The following is a 23,342-nucleotide window of genomic DNA, read 5'->3' on the forward strand; positions in this document are numbered from 1 at the left end:
TAGCCAAGGGTTAACTGTTCCTTCCAACTCTGGCAGTTGAGTGGCTGGATGTGGTTTGAATGGTTTTGATTTGTCTTGCTTTTGGGGGGGGGGGTGTCTTGAGTTGAACCCTCAAAATGGATTAAATCAGAGAGGAGCAGGAGGAGGAGGAGGAGGAGGAGGAGGAGGAGGAGGAGGAGGAGGAGGAGGAGGAGGAATAATCTGTGTTCTCTGGCCTTGGTAGTTTACTTGCAGCGTTTCATGACCCAACTAGATAGCATCATCAGTGCTAGTCTGATGATGTTACCACCAAACTCAGAGGGCGCCAAGGACTCCTCATGAGAAGACTCAATAACCATGAGGGTTTGGGACCTACCCATTCATAAGAGGCAGGAGAGGTTCAAAGAACCAAGATGCCAGCTGCAAACATGACCAAAGGAACCCAGCCCACGATTGACCCCCACTGCTGTGAACTGAAGCTTCAAAAGAATGTCCCAAAACGCTGCTAAAAATTCTCTTATATTCCCCCATCTTTTTATTGTATATACAGTTCCCTTGTAAAAACATAGATCTTGTGTGTGTGGGGGGGGTGCCAAAGTAAGAGAATGAAGCAATATCAGGCAGCCACAAAACCCACCTCTGGGGGGGGGAAGAGATACAAATCAGGTTCGCTCACACAACTTGAAGAACATGACGGTCAACCTATGATAGGAGCTTTCACAGATGGTGGGATTCAGCCGGTTCGCACCAGTTCAACAGAACCGGTAGCTTATTTTTTGTTGCCCAGGCCCAGAATGGACTTCCGGAAGCGGCATCCACACACAGAACCGGTCGTTCACCTATTTGAATCCCACCCCTGCTTTCATCGATTCATTCACGGATGAATTGGTCTTGCATCAACGTGCACATGGGGGCAAAAGGTGTTGTTTTTTTTTTGAAGAAAACGAACTGCTGTTGCCTTTTTGAATGGCTTAGGGAAGGCCTTCTCACCAAGGATTGGTGTGAAAAGAAAATTTCCGGAGGAAAGAACATTCATCGCGACGGTGCGCACACCTGGTTGGGTGCTCCATCCCTGGAGGGTTTCAAGTGAAGGTTGGACGATCGTTCGTCCAAAGATGGCATGAGGACTCCTACCCCAGGACAAGGAGGAAGGTGGATCAGGTTTGTGGAACCACTGTACAGAAGAGTTGGGTGTTTTGTTTGTGTGCTTTGCTTTGTTCTCTTTGGGTACCCAGAAGCACAAAAATCTGTGCAGGGTTGAAAATCAGAACAGAAGAGAATAAGAGAGTTGGAAGGGGCTTGGGAGGTCTTCTAGTCCAGCCCCCTTCTCAAGCAGGAGACCTTATAAATACTGAATGGAATTAGCCCAATCAGCTGCATTGGGACATGTTAGCCGCCTTCCAGTACTTGAGGGGCTATCCCTGAGAAGGCGGGGGGTCAACCTCCAAAGCACCTGAGGTAGGACAAGAAGGAACAGATGGAGGCTTATCAAGGAGAGATCCAAGCTAGAACTAACGAGGAATTTCCTGATAGTGAGAACGATTAATCAGTGGAACAGCTTGCCTCCCAGAATCGTGAGTGCTCCATCACTGGAGGTTTTCAAAAATAAACTGGACAACCATTTGACTGGGATGATGTAAGGCCCCTGCCTTGAGCAAAGGGCTGGACTAGAAGACCTCCAAGGCCCCTTTCAGCCCTATGATACTATATGCAAAGATTATTTATCAGCCAGGTAGGGACTGTAGCCTAAGACCAGGCAAGCTCTACAAACTAACCTCTGTTCAAAATCTTGTCCTATTCTTTCACACATACAAACACCCCACAAAAGCATGTAAAAATCTCACAGCCTTGTTATCCCCTCTGCAGTTACTAAAAGAGGAAGTGAGAAGGCTGCCAAAATGGAGAACTGGACTTTTATACAAACAAGTATTTTGCTCTCAATGTGTGTTTGTGTGTGTGTGTGTGTGTGTGTGTTTGTGTATACGGTGCTGTCTTGATAGGACTATATTGCAGGATACTTTGGCACAACCAAGGTTGAAAAGTCTTCTCAAAAGAAAGGGCATATAATGTACCGAGAACGCCCCCCATCCTACCTCCTCTGCCCCCCCAAATTAAAAAAAATCAAGAAAGCTCTTTAAACAAATACCGCAAAACAAATGAACCGTATTAAAAATGAAATAAAAAGGGTACGTTGGTCCGTGTTTGACCAACAGGCCATTTTGTTCTAATTCTTTACAAGGAGGTGTGGATTCCGGCTTTGAAGACGGAATCTCAACTGTGCTTCTACAAAGATTTTCTAGGGGGGGGGAAAGGAAAACAAAAATCAACCCCACCCGATCCCAGTCTCCAAAATGTCTTTTTTTCCCCCAACATGTGAAAACGTAACGGACCAACCCATCCTCTTTGTCTCGAGCTGAACAGGATTGGCTATCGCAAGTTTCTGGTGGCATACAAAAAAAAGTTCATTGTGTTTCTCCAAGATTTGTAGGTAGCTGTTTGGTATCCAATGAAACAGAAGAAAACACAGCCAGGATTCCATCTCACAACCTTCGTCAGCCCAGATCTGCCAAATCTGGAGAAGTGTTCCTCATCACCGGCTGGGTTTCGCTGCTCCATCATCCATAAACAGAAGGCATAAAGGTGAATACAAACGTAAAAAGATAATTGTGTTTTGTTCTATATATATTTATATACGTATAGTTGTTTGTGTGTAATGTGTGTGTGTTTACATATGGTCCTGAAGTCTTTCCATATAGTCTCTAAATTCCTGGGAATCACCTAAGTTCATATCTTGGCAAACCCATTTGATATCATCATCACCGTCAAAGAGGATGGAGTTGGTGTATGGGCCACCATCCTCGGGCAAGATGGTGGTATAGGAGGTGAATTTAACCCTTTTCCGCTTGGGCCCGGGAGGGTTCATAGGTTCATTTCTGAAGTCCTTATCACAATCATATTCAGAAGACCGAAGGATCTGGTTGTGGAAGCTCTTCTGAGAACTTCCGTTGAGGAGGAAGTTGCTTTCTTCAAAAAGTATCCCACGATCAATGATGGTGGTGCATTCAACAGATGGGAGAGAAATGTCCACAGGACTCTCCAACAGCTCGACCTCGTTGCCCAACCACACCCAGTCATGGGAATGGGGGAGGTTCCCTTGCTCACTGATGGTGAATCTTTTGTGACGGTACTTCCAAGCAAACGCCACGCAGTTGATTAAAAAGACCAGGATGGCTAAGCAGAAGACACAGAGGAGAGCATACATCCCAATCTCCAGATCTGTTAAACCTCTGGAAGCCAGGGTGAGATCACTGGGGTTATTCTGCCTTGGGACAGCCTCTTGGGTGGGGAAGCTCGTAGAGGTAAGAGAATTGTTTCGAAGGTGTTCCTCTCTGTGAGAATTCATGGGAGAGCTTGCATTTGAGTTGGTCAACTCATCCTGATTCATGGAAGCGTCATGTTTGGACCAGTCCTGCCCTGCTCTCTCTCCTTCCAGGGGATTTTCTATCGAGTTACTTTTAAAATCACTCTCTGCATCTTTGCCATTCTTGATTTCTTCATTGTGTTCAGATGCCTTTGGAGCAAATTTCACCTTGACGTTCCCTTTCCCAACAGCCAAACTACTCTTCCGCTTGGACTTCTGGCAGGCCTCGCTGATCACCAGTTCTATTTTAATCAATGGTCCTTGGCCTTCACCTTCGGCCACGACTACTGGCCAGTCATCTTCCTGCCTTTGATGGACGGACACGACCATTTCATCCAGTGAGGTGACCACCAAGGAGAAATCCTTGGGGTCGTAGATATCTAAAGGGGTCACAGTTCCATCGCTAAACAAAAGCCAAGTGCTAAGCACCGCTTCCTACAGTGAGAGAAAAAAGGAGCAGAGAAATGTAAGAGGAAAGGTAACGGATGACCCTACACAATTCAATTCAGTTCAGTTCATTATAACTGTAGGGGAAAGAGTGGCAAAACCTGGAGGCGGAGTTAAACGAGGAATCAGCTTAGAATCCCTACATAGTCACAAGCAAACTAAGTCCAATCTCCCTTGAATTCTTTGGACCTTTACCTAACTCCTAACAGTTAGATGAGAAGATTCCTGTACACAGGCTTTTAGCAATGAATCAATTTAATTATCCTTCATCTGTGGACCTGGTCTTTGGCACCTGACATTGACCCAACATTCTTCTCAGGCAAATGGTTATGAATAAGATTAGGTTAGAAGCAAAAGAACTGTGGATTGGATCTCTTAGGGGTTCGAGAAGCAGAAGCCATCACAAGGGACACTGGACAGATTTAGAGTTAGGGTCCCAAAGAGTTGGAAAACCATTGTTGCCATTTGGGGTCTTCTACACCAGAGGTCCCCAAGCGTTTGGGCACCAGGGACCGGTTACGTGGAGAGAGGTTTTTCCATGGACCGGAGAGTGTGTGGTTTTGTGTGTTGCCTGCATCCTGTGGATGGGGCTTTCCTTGTTTTGTGCAGACCGGTTGCTGGCATGCCGCAGCCCGGTACTGGTCCACAGACCAGGGGTTGGGGACCCCTGTTCTAGATGACTCATTTGAAGGATCTGCTGTTTCTCCTCTTCAGGGAAATCAAACAGACTGCTTTCATTATTGGTCAAATCACACACAGGGGCAGGAAGTGGAGATGGAAATAAAACCGATCTTTGCAGTATTGTGCTTTTAATCAAATCGAATGTATCCCTTCTTTCCTTCCCCACCTCCTCAAAATGGATAGCTCACTGTAGGGTTTTCACAGGATTGCAGAGATCTCTTTTATCCTCACTCCCTTTGGGAGGGGAGATTCTGCCAATAATGGAGCAGAATGTTTGCAGAAAAGGTGTGTGTTTTTAAAAAAACAACAAAAACCTTTAGATTACGGGGAATAAAAAATACATATATACAGTATACAGATGCTAAAGTAGATAAATCAGAGACCCCGAAGAGTCTGCTACGCTGGTTTGTTTTTAAAACAACCAACTGGAAATTGCTTTGTACACAAGTGGCTTTTAAAAGAATGAATGCTCAAATTTAACATAATCTTTCCATCTGCATGACTTAGAATGCATTTTGCATATAAGCAATTTGATGATTTGCATTCCAGCCACTTTAATAAACTAGGCACTCTGAAATCCATCTGACCTCTTTGCCTGAAATTACCAGTCCAAATGTTGTTTTCCTAAGCTTGCCTAATTCTTTGAAATAATGTACCTTGGTTCTTCTCTTTACTTTTTTTTGGGGGGGGGGGCGGGGCAAGGAAGCAATTATCTGAGAATATGGGCAAAACCTTTCCCAATGATCATCCCGGCATGTTTCTGGTTTTCCAATCAGTGCACCTGATATACCAAAAATCCATATTCTTGTAGTTCTCATTGTATTTTAGGATTGAATTTTGTCATTAGGGTGGAAGGGACAAGGACTTAGCATATATATTTTTTCACAATCCAATACTTGAGATGGTTTCATTACTGCTCTGAACATCTCCTCGCTTGTTTGTCAGCCAGAGCTCTAGATCTAGAAAGCAAGAGTTTACAACAATCAGGTTGAGTGGGCTAGATGATACACTATTTTAATTTTTTTAGATCCTGTTTTCTATTACAATAAGTTATTATATACTGCTCAGAGTCCCTCTATGAGATGAGCGGTTTAGAAATTAGATAGATAGATAGATAGATAGATAGATAGATAGATAGATAGATAGATAGATAGATAGATAGATAGATAGATAGATAATAGATAGAGATAGATAGATAGATAGATAGATAGATAGATAGATAGATAGATAGATAGATAGATAGATAGATAGATAGATAGATAGATAGATAGATAGATAGATAGATAGATAGATGAAAGATTACATACATACCATAGATAGATAGATAGATAGATAGATAGATAGATAGATAGATAGATAGATAGATAGATAGATAGATAGATAGAAAGATAGATAGATAGATAGATAGATAGATAGATAGATAGATAGATAGATAGATAGATAGATAGATAGATATTAGATTGATACTGTAGATAGATAGATGATAGAAAGATTAGATATATACATTAGATAGTTGATTGATAGATAGATAGATTACATATATACATTAGATAGATAGATAGATAGATAGATAGATAGATAGATAGATAGATAGATAGATAGATAGATAGATAGATAGATAAAAAGGTAGGTAGGTAGGCTGGGGGGTGGGGGGGTGGATGGAGAGAGAGAGAGAGAGAGAGAGAGAGAGAGAGAGAGAGAGAGAGAGAATAGACAGACAAGACAGACAGAATCCAGTTCCATACCCACACTGGACTGTAAAATGCACAAGTTTCTGCTTAGCATTAACTCCCTGGTCACTTCAAGTGTTTCTTTTACAATCTTACTTTCAGAGAAATGTAAACATTCCTCTAGGATTCCAGTGGAGGATGATCCCTAAATCCTTCCTACCTGTTTAGCTGCATGAAGAATATCCGAAGCAGAGGCTGTTGCCACCATCAATCTCTTGTTCCCTTTATTGGTCTGGAGAGACAAGGACAAGCCCGCCACCAGTTGTACTCCGAGGTCCGTGATGGTCACTCTGTCCTCTAGGACAATCACCGTCTTCTCGGCCAGAATGGAATCGGACAAGGGGGAAAGAACCTTAAAATGCAAACGTGGGAGAAGAGAGTGAAAACACACATTGCTCAACCTAAGAGAAGCAGATTTTTTAAAGCAAGAACTGGGATAGGTCTTCTTCAGAGCCGTCATTCATCTGGTCCACTCAAGAAAGAAGCAGATTGTTCTCCTCCCAATTAAAGTGGCCGTTGCAAAGTTCAAACTCTCTCAAGTATTTAAATACTTCCCCTAAACCTACGGCAGGTTTAGCTTGCATAAAAGACAGTGTTAATCTTCAGATATGCCGAAGAATCCACTGCCCTTACATGTCTGCTCGGAAGTCTCATTGAGTTCAACAGAACTGAGTCCCAAGCAAGAAGGCAGAATTTGGAAGCCTCCTTAGAACCTTTGATGGTGGAGCTTTTCTCTGTTCTGTACCAGCCTGCTACCAGCCCTGCAGAAAAGGCAGGGACAACCCCTTTACAAGAAGGCAAGAGGCTGGAACTAAGCCTGCCAAATTTATTAACATAAAACAGCAAACAGAGCAAAGAGAGCAAACACGAACCATGAAACAGGAGCTATTCAAACGGTCGCCTTCAGCAAACCAGCCCTCCCACACATTCCCCTTTTATACAGTTCAGGGTGTGGCTTCTCTCTGCCTCCTTCCGAGGTGCCCCATTGCCTTCCTCTGTTTACTCCTGATTGACTGCCTCCTGCGTCGGGCGTCCTTGAACAGGGCCAGCTGTGGGTCATCTTCATCCACGCTGTCAGGCTCACACAGCTGGGTCTGCGTCATAACCAGATGGGAGGGGCCTGGCTGAGGGCTCTGTGGAGCCTCGATATTATTCTCAGCAAGCTCTCTAACACCCCCCTCCCCCTCCTCTGAATCGTCCGACCCAACTGCCAAACCCACAGGCTGACCCTGAATCACAACATTCTCAGCTTTTTCTTGAATACCCAACTTGTCTTCCAATTTCAGCCTTCAGACGTGTTACCTGCAAACCTGCTTGATTTACCTTAGCAGGAGGCAATCTCTAAAATATCCCCCCAATTTCACATCTCAGCCAATGTGTCTTCCTGGCCACCGTTGGTTTGATCTGCCCTTTTTGAGCTCTCCTCCATGTTCAGTAAGGGGTGGTTCAGGTTCGATCAAGGTTGGATTTTGCTTCGTACCTGAACAGTCGTGATCCCTTGCTCGCGACCGATCAAAACTCGGCCCCCTTGTAGCTTGGCCACTTTGGACTCTTCCACTTTCATGAAGTCAGCCACCAGGTCTGTGATGTCAAACTGCCATTCAGAGCTAAGCATGTAGGTCAGCTGTCCTCCAAGGTCAGATGATTCTGCCACAAACTGGGTCAGGACACGCACCGTGGCGTGCTGGTACTGGAGGGTGCAGCCTTTGCCCTTCTTCTCATCATCCTCTTCCTCGTCGCTGTCACGGGTGGGCCTGTCAAGGCAGATACGCATATCATGAGAAAGATACTGGTTATGTTGAGGAACAGTCCGATTTTTCTCCAAGACAAGGAGTCCTCGGCTTATGACCACAATTGAGACCAACATTTCCATTGCTATGCCAGGTGCTATGCCAGGCAGCTGTTAAATGAGTCGTAGCCTGATTTGATGACTGTTTTTGTCCACTGCTGTTAAGCAAATTGCTGCAGTTGTTAAATGAACCAGGAGGTTGTTAAGCAAAGCTAGCACTGACTGGGAAGGTTGCAAATGGTGATCATATGACCCAAGGACAGTGCAACCATCATAAATACATGCCAGTTGCCAAGCACTCCAGTTTTGATCATGTGACGCTAAGGATAGCAATAGCACTTAGGCTTATATACCGCTTCAGAGTGCTTTACAGCCCTCTCTAAGTGGTTTACAGAGTCAGCATATTTGCCCCTAACAATCTGGATCTCCCTTTCACAATCCTCAGAAGGATGGAAGGCTGAGTCAACCTTGAGCTGGTCAGAACTGAACTCAGTGGGCAGAGGGAAGGAAGGAAGGAAGGAAGGAAGGAAGGAAGGAAGGAAGGAAGGAAGGAAGGAAGGAAGGAAGGAAGGAAGGAAGGGAGGGAAGAACAATATCAGTTAGACTTATATACCGCTTCACAGTGCTTTGTAGCCCTCTCTAAGCAGTTTACAGAGTCAGCCTATTTGCCCCCAACAACCTCGAAAGGATGGAAGGCTGAGTCAACCTTGAGCCAGTCAGAATTGAACTGCTGGCAGAAGAAGGAAGGAAGGACAATATCAGACTTATATACCGCTTCACAGTGCTTTGTAGCCCTCTCTAAGCAGTTTACAGAGTCAGCCTATTTGCCCCCAACAACCTCGAAAGGATGGAAGGCTGAGTCAACCTTGAGCCAGTCAGAATTGAACTGCTGGCAGAAGAAGGAAGGAAGGAAGGAAGGAAGGACAATATCAGTTAGACTTATATACCGCTTCACAGTGCTTTGTAGCCCTCTCTAAGCAGTTTACAGAGTCAGCCTATTTGCCCCCAACAACCTTGGAAGGATGGAAGGCTGAGTCAACCATGAGCCAGTCAGAATCGAACTGCTGGCAGAGGAAGGAAGGAAGGAAGGAAGGAAGGAAGGAAGGAAGGAAGGAAGGAAGGAAGGGCAAGAGCACTTAGACTTATATACCACTTCACAGTGCTTTAGAGCCAGAGTCAGCCTATTGGCCCCCCAACAATCTGGGTCCTCATTTTACCGACTTTGGAAGGATGGAAGGCTGAGTCAACCTTGAGCTGGTCAGGATCGAACTGCCGAACTGCTGGCAGTTCAAAGTCAAGAGAAGTAGCCTGCAGTACTGCATTCTTACCACTGCGCCACCAGGACTCCAACACTCATCGTTGTGAGGACAGGCTGTGACTCACTTTTTTCAGTGCTGTTGTAATTTTGAACATTTGCAATGGTTGTTAAGTCTGTACTTCCAACAGTTGAACTCTTCTCACCAATTACTGGGCAGGGAAGAGCAAGCTTGCATTGATCAAAAGAAAAGAAAAAGAAAACGCAAGAGGCCAGATTATCAAAATTCAGAGCGTAAACTGGCTCTTTAGCCAGCCGTTATCAAGAGCGAAAAAGTCTTCTCAGCTCTTGGCCTGCAAAGGTGATGCAGGAACTTTAACAAGGGAATAATTCTTCTCCAGCCATGTAATGAATCAAAATAAATGTTCTTATTAAGGCCATCAGTCTTAGCCTGCCTCACTCCCAACTCTGACTTGACTTTAACCTAAATTTATTCCTTTCATTTGCTGTGATCAGGGGCACTCCATTTCAGAAGCGATTCGACATGTGCCATAGTACATTAATTCTGAGCAGATACCTAACCAGAAACCTGATTTCCATCTGGAAAAGTATTCTTATGGAGAGTGCCATATTCCCTGAATTCCAAGTTTCCTATCTCTTTCAGATCCCTCCTCCGTTAAGGGACTGGTATGATATGAAGAACCATAGTAAGCTTGTTGGCTTTCCATAAACTCTTTGGAGAGAAGGAACCCCCATCTTGATTTCCTTACTGAAAATTAATGCATTTCCATGGTTCAAGGAAAGCAGCTTTGCCCCAAGGGAAAATTGGAGACAATCAATTTGCATGTGGCTGGATCATTTCAGTGCAAAAGAACCTTGGAGGAGACACAGGAGCATGGAAGAGTTGCTGTAGATCTCACGTTGTCTCTCTCTCGGCATGCAGCTGCTGTGATTCGTGACCTGTAGGCTGTGTAAGTTGCAACTGATGGGTGCTGTTGTGGTGGGAATCATAAAAAGTAGAGTTGGGTAGGCCTATATTGATCAGAGAATCCAACCTCTTGGTCGGAGCAGAAAACTAGGCTATGGAATCAATCATAACCAGCCTGGGAAAAGATGATCATGAGACAAATGGGAGCAGTGAGAAGTTTTCAAGTTTTCAAGTTTCAAGGTTCCTGTACTGGCCAATGTATCAACTAGATCAGCGTTTCTGAATCTCAGCGACTTTCAGATGGAGGAACCTCAACTCCCAGAATTCCCCAGCCAAAATTCTGGAAGTTGGAGTCTACACCTCTTAAAGTTGCCAGCTGGGGAATTCTGGTGTCAATGCTGCTAACATCGGATGTCCTTGCTTTGACAACAGATGGGAATGTAGCCATCTTTTCTCTTTCGCTTTGAGAGTTAGTTGATGCTGGGAGGGGGCATGTGGATGAGAGTCCAGTTAGTCATAACAACAATAACTCAGCCATGGGAATCAAGGTTATTGCGCCCAAAGCTGATAAAGATTTGGCGGGCTGGTGAGCTGGGGAGAAAGCCCGAGCTTCAAGCTAATTGGAGAATGTGGTTTATGACTGCTAATTGGAGGAGGGAATTGTGCTTTGCTACTTTCAGTTTTTGGCTTTAACTATGAGGTACCGATACTTTGTTTCTCGAATAAAAGTTTCTTTAAGGTAAAGAATGCCTCAAAGTTCTTTTAAAGAGTTTCATCTCTCGGAACCATGACATCTGGGAGTTGAAGTCGCTACATCTTAAATTTGCTTTCAGAAACTCAACACTAGATGTTCCAAAGGTGCTGTTTTCCAAAAGACAACTGGACTTTCTTGGGGAGGGGGGGAGAAGGGTGTTTCTTGAAAACATTTCTCATCTCATCCAAGAAGCTTCTTCAGTTCTTCTTGAATGAAAAGGGGACTCGTGACTTATGGCACGTTTGACTCCTCCCTTGGGCCTAGCCTGGTCATCTCCTACACCTCTGAGACAACCATGATCTGGTTGACTGAGAATCTCCACATACCTTATATTAGATGTTCTCCAAGACCCCTTTCACCCTGACATTCTATGACTGCAACGCATTTGCTACAATCTGGGATAATTAAAAATAGTTTGATCTGGCATTATTTTAGGTATTGGAAGAGAGCTTTCCTATCTCCCAGGTTATCTTTTGGCAAGGCTCAACTTATTGAGTTTCCTCAATGCTTCTCCTGGTCCTAATCTTCCTTTCCCGATCTTCTTGTTTGCTGAAATCTTTCTTAATGTGAATTCCAAAACATCAAAACAGGATCCTTTTTTATATTTCTATTGAAGCTGCCCTATCTGGAGCCCCAGGAGTTTAAGTTCTGGGCTGGTGCTGGTCTGTTTTGAAGACTTCAGTGTCTGAAATCCATTTATTTGGATCGTTCGCAACTGAAAGAACAAACTTTTGCAGGAGACTCTTAAAAAGAGAGAGAGAGTAAGCTGGCAGGCCAGAATTAACTGTCATTTCCATGCAGTTCTTTCTCATCTCTGCTTTTTGCCTGAACGACAACAACAAAAACCAAGCTTGGCGAAAAGACGTGCCCCGTGGCTTGGCATTAATCGAAAGAGTAGTTGGTGGGAACAGTTTATCGGCTTGCAAACAGTACAGCAAGATTTCAGCTGGCTTGATCAATGCAAACCAGACGCCTCTCAGGGGTCTAAATTTTGAAAAGGCAGCATCGTGTTGAAAGTTACACCATTTGGCAGCTGAATTGCAAGCCACAGCATGTGGGCCTTGGCTATCTCGCCCCAAATGGTCCAGTCAAACATCTGCACATGCAAACTTGAAACAATGCAGCAGACGGGCATCAGACGAGATGAAGCTTTTTCATCCGCTGAAGGATACGTTTTTCTCTATTAAATTTTGCCAGCCTCGACAATAAGCGCTCGACGGCGTTCAGCGAGTGGCATGAAAGGCTGGCGCCCATTTTGTTTATCTGTCCTTGCAATGGGGAAGAAGCAGAACTCAAAATAACTTTTGCACACTGATGGACCCAGGTTCTAACTCTGAAAGGATAAAGAGATATCTGTAAAATCTCCCAACTGGGGGGAAAAGACTGTAGTCAGAAGAGACTACATTAGCGGTGAGAAAAAAGATCTCATTTGGCAAAGACGAACAAAATTAGGAAATACATCTGCAGCGCAGCGAGGTTTTCAACATCCAAATCAGCTGTCCCTATTTCAAAATGATTTCCAGATGTATAATGCGGTCCTGGTCTAAAACAGGATGTTAACTTTTTCAATTTATTTTAAAAATTTTGCGCGCACAAATATACAACATCACTACTACCACATCGCTATAGCCTAAAAAGTAATTCCATGAGTTGTGAAATCCGCCCCCCCCCACACACACACACAAAAAAAGCCAATAGTTTTCAACAATTTCTTGGGAAAAAGCAAACAAAACTAAACTGGATATGTTTGTCACGAAATCCTTTGGATGGGCCGTTTTCTCAGTGCACCTGGATAAACGTTCTTAAAGGAATTATATCTACAATTTCTATAGGAGGGTCTATGGCATGCTTCTGTTATGAATATTTGTCTAGGATAAGGACTTCAAGGGTGTGAAATATATTCAAAAAAAGAAAAGTCCAGGAATAATCAGAAAGAATAATATCTGTATCTTCCTGGTTTTAGACTCTTGGAGATTAGCAAAAGAATTCCTTAAGATTTGTTGAAAGAGGACCCTGCAAAAAGACAATCCATAGCACATTAAGCCCTCTTCTTTAAACCAGGTTTGATTAGTGGTTGGTTCACCCAACCATTGCAACTATCTTTATCCTTAGATGATTCAAGTAACGCTTGGATGAGAAGCGAAATGTCTTCAAAGAAAAACAAGAAAGTCCAGTTGCCTGGTGAAAAAGCATCTTTGGGATAGTGAATAAATGGGTCCTTCAATTGCCACCGACTTTGAGTCAATATGAATGTCCTTATTGGGTCATAGTCATTTAATGCAAAAAGTTATTAAACTATCCAAAGCTCATGTCTGAATTCAGACTGACCAGTGCTTTGGTAGGAGTTTAAAAAGGAGATTAAAGCGAGAATCCATCTCTCTCTTTTTCTTTTCATTTTCCAATTAAACGAAGCCTAGTCACTATGTGAAATAGAATAGAATAGAATAGAATAGAATAGAATAGAATAGAATAGAATAGAATAGAATAGAATAGAATAGAATAGAATAATAGAATAGAAGAGTAGAGTAGAGTAGAGTAGAGTAGAGTAGAGTAGAGTAGAGTAGAGTAGAGTAGAGTAGAGTAGAGTAGAGTAGAGTAGAATATGGAATATGGAATATGGAATATGGAATATGGAATATGGAACAGAACAGAACAGAACAGAACAGAACAGAACAGAACAGAACAGAACAGAACAGAACAGAATAGAATAGAATAGAATAGAATAGAATAGAATAGAATAGAATAGAATAGAATAGAATAGAATAGGAAGGGACCTTGGAGGTCTTCTACTCCAACCCCCTGCTTGAGCAGGAGAACCTATACCATCTCAGACAGGCTTGCCAAATTCCTCACTTCACCTGATAGCACTTCCATCTACAAGAGGTTGGGAATTAACAGGCAGAGCTCAGAAAATTCTCCAAGGCAACTGGCTGGTGGTGTTAGTTAACGGGATATTGCACTAGAAAGGGGTATTGGCTGATTTCCAAGAAAAAATGTATTCAAGATGTGGTTCCAATACCTTTTGTTGGAGGTGACGGGAATTCTCCAACCTTTAATCTGGCTCAGCTCGGTATCGGAGATTTCAATTTGCAATGGGAGCCGTGGGACCCAGACAACGATTTCTAGCTGAGTGGTAAAATGCTGGTAGGTGAAGTTCACCAGGGCGTCCACTTTGCTTTTCATTTCCTTCCCATTCACAAAGATGGCATCACAGTTGTCCGAAACCTGCAAAGGAAGAACACAAGCAGACCCTGAAGTGAATAACAAACAAATTAGTTACCTCAGGATGGGGGGAGGGGAACAAAAGCCCCACCACGGGAAATGACGGCATTTTAGAAGTCTATGGAGATTCTCAGTCACCCAGGTCGTAGTTATCCTGAAGACGCTTTTTCTCGAGGCAACTGGAAAATCCAGTTGCCAGTTGCCTTGTGAAAAAGCATCTTTGGGGCATTTTAGAAGTTTGTGTGTCCTTACTGGTACAAAAATAGCAAGAATAATGCGTTTTCTTCAATATAAGAGCAAGGAACTTGGTGTTTTGGGGCTAAATCCTACCAACCCTGGCCAATATGACTAAAGAATGGTTGGAGTGTAGTCCAAAATACCTGGAAAACACCAGGTTCACATCTTGGTTGGATCAGTTACAGGGGGTTAGTTCCCAACATTGCCACATAGCCAGTGGTGGGGTTCAGCCGGTTCGCACTGATTCAGTAGAACTGGTAGCTACATTTTGCTGAGTTCGGAGAACTGGCTGAATGCACACTGCTTCCGGAAGTCCAGTCTAGGCCTCAGAGGCCTGGAGGAGGCCTCCCAGGCCTAGAACGGCCCACCGGAAGTGCGTGATGCCACTTCTGGAAGTCCGTTCTAGGCCTCAGAGGCCTGGAGGCCTCCCAGGCCTAAAACGGCCCACCAGAAGTGCATGGATGCCACTTCTAGAAGTCCATTCTAGGCCTCAGAGGCCCAGGCCTGCATCCAATAAGAGAAGCGGTTGTTCAGGTATTTGAATCCCACCACTGTACATGGCATACCATGGTGACCTACAAATGATGAGTTAAATCAGAGGTCTCCAAACGTGGCAACTTTAAAGACTTGTGGACCTCAACTTCCAGAATTCCTCAGCCAGCCAACATAGCAATTCTAAGCTAATAACACATTTAGCTCCACCCCCAACCCATCTCTGCCTGCTTTCCTACAATTAGTTGGACATCAACTTTATATTTACAGCTCATTTAGAGAAAAATACACATGCCAGCAGAGAAAGGAGAGAGATATTTTTATAATTCTCAGATACAATAACTGCTCCCGTTTAGTAGGAGAAAAAGGGTAGGGATGTAAAACCCAGCTCCCAAGAACCTTAGAATCGTAACTCCATTCATATATTTCTCCAGACAAGGAGGGTGCACGTGTTTGAATTCTGTTAGAGGGGATTGACTCTGAACTGATCTTGCTTATTAGACTTTCCTTTTAGACAAAAATTGAATTTGCATCGGGTTTGTCATCCTGGACTGCATTTATTGGAAAACGAATCAGTCTGATTATCTTGCATTTTCAATTCACGCTGGGCTGATGAAAAAGAGAATTATTTTCCCTGTCCTCCATCTCTCCCTTTTCACAGTAAATATTTTTCACTCCCTTTTCACTCCGAATATATTGGAGAAATTCTCAGGGTAGATTGTTTGTTTGTTGTTGTTGTTGTTGTTGTTGTTGTTGTGTCTTACTGGAAATTTAGATTGTCTCTACTTGGGAGGAAAAAATACAATGAAAGACGTATTTATAGGTATTTGTTTGATTGGAGAGCAATAAGGATGTCTCAGAAGTCAAGAACCTTACCGTACCTTATTGAATAAGAATTGGAAGGATCTTGTAGTTCTTCTAGTCCAGGGGATCTTCAAACTTGGCCCTTTTATGACTTATGGACTTCAACTCCCAGAAATCCTCAGCCAGCCAAGTCCACAAGTCATAAAAGGGCCAAGTCTGAAGAACCCTGTTCTAGTCCAACCCTTTCCTCAATGGAGACCCTCTATGGAATGAACCTTTATTGTCAAAGTACAACCATGTATACATTGAGATTGGCTGAACCTCCCTACGTGCTGCCACCCCCAACTTACAGTGACAACAAACCCTCCATCTTATTATACCATGTGAGCTAATTTCACAACACACCAGCCTAACAAGTCAATCATACAAAAAGTTTATAAAATTATTTCCCGTTCAAGAGCCTAACAGCCCATGGATAAAAGCTGTTCTTCAGCCTGTTGGTATGGCTGGCTATACTCCTATATCTCCTACTGGATGGTAGTAGAGTAAAGAGATACCGTCCAGGGTGAGTCATCCCTGAGAATTTTCCTCACTCTTCCAAGGCAGCGAGCCCTGGCGAGGTCATCCAGTGGTGTCAGGGGACAGCCCACAATGTCTTGTGCTGTGCTCACCACCCTCTGTAATACTTTCCTGTCTGCAGCTGTCAGACCAGCATACCAAACCACAATACCCTACAAGAGGACGCTCTCTATAGTAGACTGGTAAAAGAGGGTCATAATCCGTTGTTCTACCCTGTTCTTCCGCAAGACCCTGAGAAACTGAAGTCTCTGTTGGGCCTTTCTGGCCACCTGGGTTGTATTAACTTTCCAGGTATGATCTTTGCAGAGGTAGACTCCCAGAAATTTAAAGGAGGAAACTCTCTCACACAGTCCCTTCCCCTGATGTAAAGTGGGGCAGGTTCATCCTTTTTTCTCCAGAAGTCTAGCACCATCTCTTTTGTCTTGCCGATGTTCAGGTGCAAGTTGTTGTTGAAACACCATATGGATAGTTTTTGTACCTCCCCCCTGTATGCTGTCTCATCCCCACCTGTAAACTACGGTGGTATCATCTGCGAACTTAATTATCGCAGTAGATGGGTCAGATGATACACAATCATATGTGCACAATGAGTACAGGTAGGGGCTAAGCACGCAGCCCTGTGGCAAGCCGGTGCAAATCTTCGGGGTGTGTGTGTGGATAAAACAGACCCGACCCTCACTGTTTGTAACCAGTCCCTGAGAAAGTCTTGAATCCAATCGCAGATGGAGGGGGGAAATTTCAAGTCAGTCAGCTTTCCAGACAAATGGCTGTCCAATCTCTTCTTGAAAACCCGCAGTGATGGAGCACCTACAAATTCTGGAGGCAAGCCGTTCCACTAAATCAGTTGTTCTCACTATCAGGAAATTTCCAGTTTGGACTTCTCTTTGAGGATTTTCCATCCATTGCTTTGTGCCCTCCCCTCAGATGCTTTGGAGAATAGATCAACTCCTCTCTTCTCTGTGATAGCCCCTCAAATATTGGAAGACTGCTATCGTGTCACCCTTAGTCCTTGCTCTATTAGGCTAGATGTACCCAGTTCTTTGCTCACGTTCAACCATGCCACCAACACATCCAGTTCCTTGCTCAAGACAGGCCACCAACCATCCCATCTCCTTCCACGATAGAATAGAACAGAATAACAGAGTTGGAAGGGACCTTAGAGGTCTTCTAGTCCAACCCCCTGCCGATCACCACTTATATTCCAGAAGGAAAAGGGTCGTATGAAATAATCGTCATCATAATATAAGCCCATCTGGATATTTGGGTAACCATCGAAAATGCACTGCACAGACCAGCTTGCTACTGGGAGCTAAAAGAGGATCAAGGGCGTTTACGTCCCTTTTCCCGAAGACCCCGTTGCTCACTCCAGACTAAGCAGTTTGATCCTTCAACTTTTTAGAGATTAAGCCTTACTGACAACCGTTAGCTTAAGCAAACATCTGCATGCCTCTTCATTAAGAGCGAGGGTCCCAGACGGGATTAAGCATTGTTTACCCAGCGAATCCCCATCAGATGGTGCAGCTTTATTTCCCATCAATTTTTAATTGCAAATCCCAGACCTGCTCTGGGGGAATCAGCATTTCATTAGGTGAAACTAGTATAAATGTTGCGTCGCTAAGGGTTTTTTATTTTTTAAAGCCTGATTTCTCCTCTGCACTCTCCCTACTGACCTGCCTCAGCAATGCCAGTGGGTATTCTGGATAAATGAGATGATGCTAATAAAGCTGGCTCAACATAGAAGATTTATAGGGGGGGAAGAGGTGGGCAGCCCACCGCTTCCCATGGAGCATTGAGGAACCTGATCTAAAATGTTTCATCGGTCCATCAGCCAAAGCTCTCCAGGCAGTTTACAATAAAACAAAAGTGGTGAATGCTCCAGAAGCTGTGAATGCTCCAACACTGGAAGTTTTTAAGAAGAGACTGGACAGCGGTTTGCCTGAAATGGTATAGGGTTTCCTGCCTGAGCAGGGGGTTGGACTAGATGACCTCCAAGGTCCCTTCCAACTTCTTCTTCTTCTTCTTCTTCTTCTTCTTCTTCTTCTTATTATTATTATTATTATTATTATTATTATTATTATTATTATTATTATTATTATTATTACTATGATTATTATTATGATGATGATTATTATTAAACTAGAAAATACAACCTGAGTAAAAGCAGGTATGAGACTCAAATATAATACAAAATAAAGGGTGAAGTGTCTATGGAAATTCTCCAGGTCGTGGTTATCCCCAAAGTGCTTTTCCAAAAGACAACTGGACTTTCTTGGTTTTTTCCTTGGAAATGTTTTGCTTCTCATTCAAGAAGCTTCTTCAATTCTGGAGTACCACATAAAGCAGGGGGTCTCCAATCTATGGTCTATGACCACCAGGCTCCAGGAATACTGGTGAGCCCCCCACTCACAGTAGCACTGCGCACATGCGCTAGCGGACTCATTTGCATGTGCGTGGAGATGCTAGCACCGCTGTCAGTGTCACACAGGCGCTGGCAGCCCATTTGCACATGCGTGCGGGCACCAGCGTGGGTTCCCTGGGTGTGTGCTGCCCGTTTGCGCATGTGTGCACATGCTAGTACCGCTGCCATGTGCGCGCCCATTTCCACATGTGTGCACGGGCTGCACGCATGCACATTTCCCTGCTCCTCCCTTTCCTTCCGGGCCGCCAAGCCAGAAAGATTGGGAAGCTCTGACATAAAGTATTCAGAATCAAGGAATTAGGAGCCAAGTACAAACTGGGACTTGTTACAACCTTAAGCATCTTTACGTTTAATTGTTTGCTTTCTCTCTTTCTTGCTCAGTAGGGGCAGACACAGTCATCTGGGCATTTATCCACTCACATGTCATGAGATCCGAGGATGTCTTCCTCTTTTTTTAAACTCCAGATTGGCACAATATTTGCAAGCAAGCGGTTAAATGAGGAGACCCTAATTCATTGGTAGCCTCACACTGCAATGAACAAGGTCATGCATTCAATTCCTCAACTACTACAATTGTTGGCCGAGCAGGGACAAAAATAGCCAGAGGAATGATTGAAGTCTTGTCAGTCAACAGGCATGCTGATTTATCATCAACCTATCAGGTACTTGGGAGCTGAGGACCCAGCAGCAACAATCAATGATTTAATAGCCAGCCATCAACACCCTAATTAACAACTAAAAGCTACACACAACCAGACAACATATAAATACAATGCGTAGAACAGCCCAGTGCACATATTCTGGAGAGAGAGAGAGAGAATTTTCCTGATGATGGGCTGCAGCACAAGCCCAAAAGCTTGGAATAATAAACTTTTGGTCCCGGGTAGTCATCTCAGATTAGATCCTACAACAATATTTGCACCTCGTTGCAATCTTGGAGGTGGCCTGTCAATTGTTTAAACCTCCTGCTTCATAGTTTAGTCAAAAGCGAATAGCGATGGCAACAGAAACAGGAACTGTAATTGTTATGACATATTCCCGCACAACTTCTTCATCAGAAGGAGGAAAGGAACTGGGGATCTGTCAAAGGCAAGAGCTTTTATGTCACATAAATTAGCCTCCGCTACTTCAGAATGACATCTACTTGTCAGGCTGATGGCTTGCTGTCGTCAGTGTCAACGACGTGTCCCCAGGGAGCGCTATCGCCCCAAAGCAGGTGTCGTAAATTAAGTCCCAAACACTTTTGCTCGAGCAACATTTAGGAGAATCTGATTAGAGCTACGCAGCCGCTGCGTAGGGAATCTCACGGTTGATTGCAGCTCCTTGAAAGAGCAGATCAAATAACTCCAGCTGCAACTTCTTGCAAGAGATTAGAATAATATTGGAGGGCTGGGTCAAGTTAAGAAATACAATGGACGTAGGTGGGAAGGGTGAATGATTGGGGCTTTGGGAACCATAATTAGGACTGAGTTATGATTTGGCTATGAAGGATTGACACACACACAAAAAGTAGAAATTTCTTTTTTCTTTCTTCCTTTTCAGAAAGAATCTCCCTCCCTCCCTTCCTATCTCCCACCATTGCCCGCCCATCCTCTAATCCTTCCTTCCTTCCTTCCTTTCCTTCCTTCCTTCCTTCCTTCCTCTCTCCCACCATTGCCCACCCATCCTCTAATCCTTCTTTCCTTCCTTCCTTCCTTCCTTCCTTTTCAGAAAGAGGCAAGTCTTAGAATCTTCCTTCCTTCCTCCCTCCCTCCCTCCCTCCATTGCCAGCCAACCTTCTAATCCTTCCTTCCTCCCTTTCTTCCTCCCTTCCCCCCTCCCTCCCACTATTGCCCTCCCATTCTCCCTTCCTTCCTTCCTTCCTTCCTTCCTTCCTTCCTTCCTTCCTTCCTCTCTCCCACCATTGCCCATCCATCCTCTAATCCTTCCTTCCTTCCTTCCTTCCTTCCTTCCTTCCTTCCTTCCTTCCTTCCTTCCTCTCTCCCACCATTGCCCGCCCATCCTCTAATCCTTCCTTCCTTCCTTTCCTTCCTTCCTTCCTTTCTATCTCCCACCATTGCCCACCCATCCTCTAATCCTTCCTTCCTTCCTTCCTCTCTCCCACCATTGCCCACCCATCCTCTAATCCTTCTTTCCTTCCTTCCTTCCTTCCTTCCTTTTCAGAAAGAGGCAAGTCTTAGAATCTTCCTTCCTTCCTCCCTCCCTCCCTCCCTCCATTGCCAGACAACCTTCTAATCCTTCCTTCCTCCCTTTCTTCCTCCCTTCCCCCCTCCCTCCCACTATTGCCCTCCCATTCTCCCTTCCTTCCTTCCTTCCTTCCTTCCTTCCTTCCTTCCTTCCTCTCTCCCACCATTGCCCATCCATCCTCTAATCCTTCCTTCCTTCCTTCCTTCCTTCCTTCCTTCCTTCCTTCCTTCCTTCCTTCCTCTCTCCCACCATTGCCCGCCCATCCTCTAATCCTTCCTTCCTTCCTTTCCTTCCTTCCTTCCTCTCTCCCACCATTGCCCACCCATCCTCTAATCCTTCCTTCCTTCCTTCCTCTCTCCCACCATTGCCCACCCATCCTCTAATCCTTCTTTCCTTCCTTCCTTCCTTCCTTCCTTTTCAGAAAGAGGCAAGTCTTAGAATCTTCCTTCCTTCCTCCCTCCCTCCCTCCCTCCATTGCCAGCCAACCTTCTAATCCTTCCTTCCTCCCTTTCTTCCTCCCTTCCCCCCTCCCTCCCACTATTGCCCTCCCATTTTCCCTTCCTTCCTTCCTTCCTTCCTTCCTTCCTTCCTTCCTTCCTTCCTCTCTCCCACCATTGCCCATCCATCCTCTAATCCTTCCTTCCTTCCTTCCTTCCTTCCTTCCTTCCTTCCTTCATCTCTCCCACCATTGCCCGCCCATCCTCTAATCCTTCCTTCCTTCCTTTCCTTCCTTCCTTCCTTCCTCTCTCCCACCATTGCCCACCCATCCTCTAATCCTTCCTTCCTTCCTTCCTCTCTCCCACTATTGCCCACCCATCCTCTAATCCTTCTTTCCTTCCTTCCTTCCTTCCTTCCTTCCTTCCTTCCTTCCTTTTCAGAAAGAGGCAAGTCTTAGAATCTTCCTTCCTTCCTCCCTCCCTCCCTCCCTCCATTGCCAGCCAACCTTCTAATCCTTCCTTCCTCCCTTTCTTCCTCCCTTCCCCCCTCCCTCCCACTATTGCCCTCCCATTCTCCCTTCCTTCCTTCCTTCCTTCCTTCCTTCCTTCCTTCCTTCCTCTCTCCCACCATTGCCCATCCATCCTCTAATCCTTCCTTCCTTCCTTCCTTCCTCTCTCCCACCATTGCCCGCCCATCCTCTAATCCTTCCTTCCTTCCTTTCCTTCCTTCCTTCCTTCCTCTCTCCCACCATTGCCCACCCATCCTCTAATCCTTCTTTCCTTCCTTCCTTCCTTCCTTCCTTTTCAGAAAGAGGCAAGTCTTAGAATCTTCCTTCCTTCCTCCCTCCCTCCCTCCCTCCATTGCCAGCCAACCTTCTAATCCTTCCTTCCTCCCTTTCTTCCTCCCTTCCCCCCTCCCTCCCACTATTGCCCTCCCATTCTCCCTTCCTTCCTTCCTTCCTTCCTTCCTTCCTTCCTTCCTTCCTTTTCAGAAAGAGGCAAGTCTTGGAACCTTCCTTCCTTCCTCTCTCCCACCATTGCCCATCCATCCTCTAATCCTTCCTTCCTTCCTTCCTACCTCCCTCCCTCCCTCCCACCATTGCCCGCCAACCTTCTAATACTTCCTTCCTTCCTCCCTTCTCCCCTCCCTCCCACTATTACCCTCCCATTCTCTAATCCTTCCTTCCTTCCTTTCTCCCCTCCCTTCCCTTCCCTCCCCTCCTCCTCCTACTTCTCCTTGCCCTCTCCTCCTCCTCAAGCAAACACATGCTTGCAAGGATTCCAATAATTCATAGAGAAGAGCATCTGAATCCTTGGTACCCTGAGGCGGACACAGGACAAGCCAATACAAGGGCTGTTATTCAGAGACGTCAAGAATCGTGTCGGGATTTCCAGGCACAGAGACAAATCCTCCCATCTCTTTTCCCAGAAAGGGCAGGCTGGAAGGACAACCTCCTGCCTCATCCCCTGAAGCACCGTCCTCCAATCTACTTCATCAAGATCTGCTAAGCAGCCATCAGAGGTTCAGAGTGCCACACCATTCGTCATGGGCGAGAGGACACGGCATGTTTCAGCAATTAGAAAAGAACAACAAAAGACGAAATTAATGGGGTGAAGAAGCACGAAATTAGGCAATTACAGGCACCTTCCCTGATGGGACTTATTACTGCAACTTGCTTGGCAAGGGGTAGGAAAGGAAAATACCCAACCCACCGCAAGTAAAATGAACGCCAGGATTCAAAAGGTTGTCTGTAAAAACTGGGTCCTGGGTTTTCAAATTCCCAGGTAATTTCTTTCTTTCATAGCTACCTCTCCTATGTTTATCGATGGGCTTTTTCTACTGACATGATAGCAGTCTTCCAATATTTGAGGAGCTGCCCCAAAGAAGAGGGGGTCCAGCTACTCTCCAAAGCCCCTGAAGGCAGGACAAGAAACAACGTGTGGAAAGTAATCAAGGAGAAAAGCAACCTGGAACTAAGGA

The 23,342-nt window shown here is 44.8% G+C and overlaps 1 protein-coding gene across 1 annotated transcript in view; it reads right to left on the minus strand.

Moving 5' to 3' along the window:
* Nucleotides 1-2,704: 2,704 nt before the first annotated feature.
* LOC310646637 (transmembrane protein 132B-like) overlaps nucleotides 2,705-23,342 on the minus strand; it is a gene marked incomplete at its 3' end in the record, with an annotated part of 55,058 nt that continues 34,420 nt past the window's right edge. Inside the window, exons 3-6 of the mRNA XM_083373255.1 lie at nucleotides 14,004-14,209; nucleotides 7,739-8,012; nucleotides 6,419-6,610; nucleotides 2,705-3,835 (exon numbers count right to left, since the gene is read on the minus strand). Of these exons, the coding sequence (XP_083229381.1) occupies nucleotides 2,705-3,835; nucleotides 6,419-6,610; nucleotides 7,739-8,012; nucleotides 14,004-14,209 (1,803 nt within the window). The remainder of the gene's footprint in view (nucleotides 3,836-6,418; nucleotides 6,611-7,738; nucleotides 8,013-14,003; nucleotides 14,210-23,342) is intronic.

The sequence above is a fragment of the Vipera ursinii genome, assembly GCF_947247035.1.
Source record: "Vipera ursinii genome assembly, chromosome: 14".
Lineage (NCBI taxonomy): Eukaryota > Metazoa > Chordata > Lepidosauria > Squamata > Viperidae > Vipera > Vipera ursinii.